This window comes from Beta vulgaris, chromosome 6, assembly GCF_026745355.1.
Source record: "Beta vulgaris subsp. vulgaris cultivar EL10 chromosome 6, EL10.2, whole genome shotgun sequence".
In the NCBI taxonomy this organism is placed as follows: Eukaryota; Viridiplantae; Streptophyta; class Magnoliopsida; order Caryophyllales; family Amaranthaceae; genus Beta; species Beta vulgaris.
The window spans coordinates 66,091,691-66,097,276 of NC_079207.1; the positions used below are offsets into that span (position 1 = coordinate 66,091,691).

Here is a 5,586-nt window from a genome sequence, read left to right on the forward strand (position 1 = left end):
TGATTAGATTAATTTAAAGGACAAGATGTAGAAAAATAAAATACTGGAATTTTTTTTTGAAGTGATCATATAACCATAATACAAAAATGGATATAATAAGTTGGACTATTTCACAGTTCTCTTAATGTACTAGTAGAAATATTTAATTATTGAGGATAAAGCTTCTATTCAAGATTCAAATTTTTTAACTAGCTAAACTAAAGGTTTAAATTAGTAAGTTTAACAATGATTTTTATATTTCCATTATTCTACCTATCATAATGATACCTCAAATTAGGGTTTAGTATCCAATTCCTCATATTATTTTGATAGCATTTGCTAGATATTATTATTCCTTATACGTTTCAAAAATATAAGGTACGCACGATGTTCAAGGTTGAACTTTGATCGTCAATTACTCTCAATTTATGTTGATAGAATTTTTTAAAAAAAATAATATTATAGTATTTCTCAATACGAATCCAACGTTATAACTTTTATAATTTTTATTTATCATATTATAATAAATATTTGTGTTTAAAGTGAATTTTCGTAAAATATAAATGTCTTATATTTTAAAATGGGGAGAGTTTTCATTACTAATGTGTTGGTCGACAAGTCAAATCTAGGTTTGAGTACTAGTTATAGCCATTTATAGTTTTATACCATAAGATATTTGGAGAATGATCTTGGCTCTCTAAGTGAAAGCCAACTAAAAGTAAATACTTTTTGTTGAGATAATGGCCAATTGGCCAGATCATGACGTGCAGCTTTGTTTCTATGCAATCAATTGAGATGAATTGAGAAAATTAGAATGTACAATCTTTTTGACAATCTAGCTTTCATTACATGTAGGTCTCAATGTCTCATGAGTAGGAATGAGATTGTCCTTTTTTGTGGACAGTATCTGATAGTGGATTAGTGCCTAGTGGTGATGGTACTGATCAATTTAACATGTGAGTTTGATAGGGAACTTAATTCTATAACAATATCTATAGTAAAGTTTTTCTAACACTAAACAATATGATTATTTTTTGCATTAGGTACATGATTATTTTTGCCATATTTTATTATTTTGCTTAGTATTCAATACCATATCTTGATAAATTTTTAATTTTATCTTTTAAGGTAAAATGAAGTCCCTTGCAAGGAGAGATCCTCCTTGTAAAGGGTGAGACTCGATCCCAGGATCTTTGGGATCAGAGATGATGTCAACACCACTAGGCTATCACCGACTGTTCACCATATTTAATAATGAGTGCTTGATGATATGTAGCAGTGTTGTCATGGATATTGATACAACACTTTCTTTTTCTACAAAAATACATGCAATACACTACAAATTAACACTAATATCAAACGCGACTTTGATCATATGATCAATTCTTTAGTCATAAGAGCTTTTGTAAACTTTAACCAATTACTTAATATAACCTAGAATAATTTAAAACAAACATGCATGCACCATTATCACTCATCAACTTCATAAATTGAAGAGAATTTCATTGGGAGAACATGAAATCAATTAATTCAAAAGAGTGCCATAATATAAAGGTACATACTTCAAATCTCGATTAATTTAAAAATGACGACATATCTCTTTAACAATACTAAAATTGAATAGATAACAAAAGAAACTTGCTCATACATGAGCTCAATCACCCTCTCAGGCTCTCACATGTTACTAAAAATTCAACCTAATTAACCCCAATACATGTGGATACCAAGGGCAATCAAGAAGATACAAATGAAACCAAAGTAGAGAAGAGCATGAATCAAAATGGAAGCACCACCCGTACGAAAATTCCCAAATTCAATACACCTTTGATGACCCGGAACTTGAAATAACAACCCAGGTGAAAGAAGCACAAACAAGATTGTTGCAATAAAAACCGGACCCCAATCATGTCCATGACTATGGCCCATATTTTCCGGGTTCTTTTTTTAAGCGTAGACAGATAGATAGATCGATAGATGTTTAGTTTGTTTTGTGATGAAATAGAATGGTTAATGTTTTGGGATGATTATGGAATTTAGAATGAAAGGGTTTAAGTAATGGGAGAAAGACTTTGATGAGAAGTAAAGAAGATTACAAATTTAGAAGTGAGGAGGTTTTATGGAGCAAGTTATCTTTGATTCATTGTAACCGCCCCATTTGCTAAAACTGCCTGACAATTGTATGTGATGTTAGAGAGAGAATAACCTTTTAATTGAGCCTGATCTTTGCTTGTATGTGCCATTAATTGATCGTTGTAGATGGTCTAGAACTCAGAACTCTACATTCATTTGGCGCCTGCCATTATCATTTTAGGCTCCATGACTTTCATCATGCCATTATCAATTTAACATCATTAAATATAATCTGTTCCTATGTGCATCCTACAAAATTTAATTTCTATAAATTGTTATTTTTAGTAGTGTAGTAGTATAATATAGGGTTTTTCTACGTTATATCCTTGTATTTTTTCAATTTCTACGTTGTACCCCAAACTTTTCAAAATTCCACACAATACCCTTAAACTTATCTTTTTCAACGGACAATGCCCCTACCACTGATTATACATCATTAATTTCGTCTACTTTTTATAATCCGGTAGAACGAATCTAATTAGTGAATAACCTTCTAAGGGTTAAACTATGTATAAGTCAAATTAGTTCGAATAATTTTTAAAAAATAATGAAATTAATGACATATAATCAGCAGTTTGGGCATCGTGCATTAAAAAAAGGTAAGCTTGAGGGTACCATGTGGGAATTTTTAAAAAGCTGGGGTAAAACGTAGAAATTGAAGAAACACAAGGGTATAACATAGAAAAACCCTATAATATTTGAGTTAGGATTTTTTTGTCCATAACTACCTTATTTACACTCTTTTTTGTGAAATACTACCTTATTTACTTAATAATAGGTCACGTAGGTATTTATCGGGTTAAACCGCTTTTATGTAGTTATAGGGTTGGTGTAACACCCGTAAGTGTGCAGGTTCCATTAGTAGATATTCAAAAGGTCTCTACTAGGTTGAGGTGTCCGCCTCTTTATAAACAAAATTTCGTTCTTCTCACCTTTCGATGTGGGTTAAGTAAATAGGGGTTGTTTCAAGCTGAACACATATTAATTAGATCCAGGTTTATTTAATAAGGTCAAATCATATTATGAGTTGGGTTCAAATTCGATCGGGTCAATACTTGTTCACGACCTCATATCTATAGGCGTGCGTGACATTGTATACACGTCACGTGACACCTATGTTACTCCACTAGAATTGTCCAATGTGTACACAAGTCATGTCAATTAACAACAAAAGTAAAATTGCCTTGCAACAAGATTTGAACCCGTGACTTCTTGCTATTATACATGACACAATTACCATCTCTACCAACTTTTAATCATACTTTAATTGTCCATATTATTATATTTGTACCTTTTTAATGTTGAGTTTTCCTTAATATATTTTAATGGGAATGGAAAAAAATCGCATATTAAGTTCGGGAAACTGTACCAACCCGGAGCAATGCCCAGACACAAATACTAGTTATAAAAATATATTAAAAGGCGTGTGTGACAATGTATACATGGCACGTGGCACCTCTGCTACTCCACTAGAATTACCTTGCAACAAGATTTGAACCCATAACCTCTTGCTATTATACATACAATTACCATACCAACCAACTTTTAATCATGCTTTAAGTGTCAACATTATTATATTTGTACCTTTTTAATGTTGAGTTTTCCTTAATATATTTTAATGGGAATGAAAAAAACGCATATCAAGTTCGGAAAACTGTACCAACGCGGAGCAATCCCGACGCAAATACTAGTTATAAGTTATAACCGGATCGACCATGGATGAGTTTAGGTCAGTTTGATGCAAATTAGAAACCGACAGCAGGAGAGATGTGCATGTACAAGTGTGGAGAATAATTGTGTTAACCTTGAGTAGGTTAACCTGGCATTCAATATATATAATGTTTACAATACAAACCTATGACTAGTAAAGTACCATTCTACCCTTTACATATAATATTATCCTCTTTACACATAATATTATCCAATACACCCCCTCAATCTGTACGGGGTGAAACAACAGATAGATTGGTACGATGTTTAGTAAACAAATCAGTAGATAGGTCCTTAGTAAAAATGTCAGCAACCTGAGACTGAGTAGGAACATGACGAACTATAAGACCTCCTTTGGCAACCATTTCGCGAACAAAATGGTAATCGACGTCAATATGCTTGCTACGATCATGATGAATTGGGTTAGCAGTGAGATAAGTAGCAGAGACATTGTCACAATAGACAATCACAGGACGACGAAGAAAATGGCCAAAGTCAGTAAGAAGTTGCTTGAGCCAAATAGTTTCTGCAGCTGTGTAGGCAACTGCCCTGTATTCAGCTTCAGTGGAGGACTTACAGGCGGTAGGTTGCTTTTTCGAACGCCAGGAAATAAGATTCTTCCCAAGAAAAACAACATAACCAGTAGTAGAACGTCGCGTGTCAGGACATTCTACCCAATCTGCATCACAATAGGCAATAACAATAGTAGGAGAGCTGCTGCTATATAAATAAAGACCATAATCCAAAGTGCCCTGCAGATATCTGAAAATTCTTTTCACAGCATGAAGGTGAGTAGTACGAGGAGCATGCATAAACTGAGACACCATATTAAACAACATAAGCAATATCAGGACGAGTCATAGTTAAGTACTGCAATGCACCGACCATACTACGATAATCTGTGTGATCAGCAAGAAGTTCTCCATCAAGCAGAGACAATGTTACTCTAGAGACAACAGGATTGGTAACTGGTTTAACAGTATGAAGATGGAATTTACGAAGTAAATCAGAGACATACTTATGTTGGGACAAAAATAAACCAGAGGGAGTACGCACAACCTGAACACCTAAGAAGTAATGAAGATCCCCTAAATCCTTCATAGCAAATTGAGAAGAAAGAACAGAAATGAATTTGGCAACAAGACGAGGACTACTACCAGTAAGGACAATATCATCAACATATAACAGAAGAATAATGAGATGACCACGATATTTGAGAGTGAAAATAGAAGTGTCACAACTGCTGCACTTGAAACCAATGGATAATGAAAAATTACTGAACCTAGAGAACCAAGCTCGAGGAGCTTATTTCAAACCATAAATGGACTTCCGAAGACGGCAAATATGATTAGGTTTAGATGGATGAATGAAGCCCGAAGGTTGTCGCATATAAACCTCTTCATTAAGAAAACCATGAAGAAAAGCATTTTTGACATCTAATTGACGAATAGACCATTTAAGAGAGACAACAATAGTAAGAACCAAGCGAACAGTAGTAGGTTTAACAACAGGACTAAAGGTTTCAAAGTAATCAATAATTGTCTGCTGGTGATTTCCAAAAACGACAAGCCTGGCTTTGAACCGCTCCACAGAACCATCAGAATTATATTTAATCTGATAAACCCACTTACAACCAAGTAAATTCTTATCAAAGTTGCGAGGTATTCATCTAACATAGCTTGACGCCAACGTGAGTCCTTAGAAGCTTGTTTAAAATCAGTTGGTTCAGACTCGACAATATCAGTTTTTAAGTTCATAATTCTTTTT

General features: G+C 33.7%; 1 protein-coding gene across 1 annotated transcript; it reads right to left on the reverse strand.

Moving 5' to 3' along the window:
- Positions 1-1,504: 1,504 nt before the first annotated feature.
- Positions 1,505-2,204, reverse strand: LOC104897543 (hypothetical protein). The gene has a single exon (XM_010684436.4). It carries the CDS (start codon positions 1,903-1,905, stop codon positions 1,681-1,683), a length of 225 nt encoding a protein of 74 aa, XP_010682738.1. The 5' UTR covers positions 1,906-2,204; the 3' UTR covers positions 1,505-1,680.
- Positions 2,205-5,586: the final 3,382 nt, after the last annotated feature.

What these genes read in the sequence shown, in the direction of transcription:
- LOC104897543 (XM_010684436.4), bottom strand. Translation starts at nt 1,905, where the DNA reads ATGGGCCATAGTCATGGACATGATTGGGGTCCGGTTTTTATTGCAACA.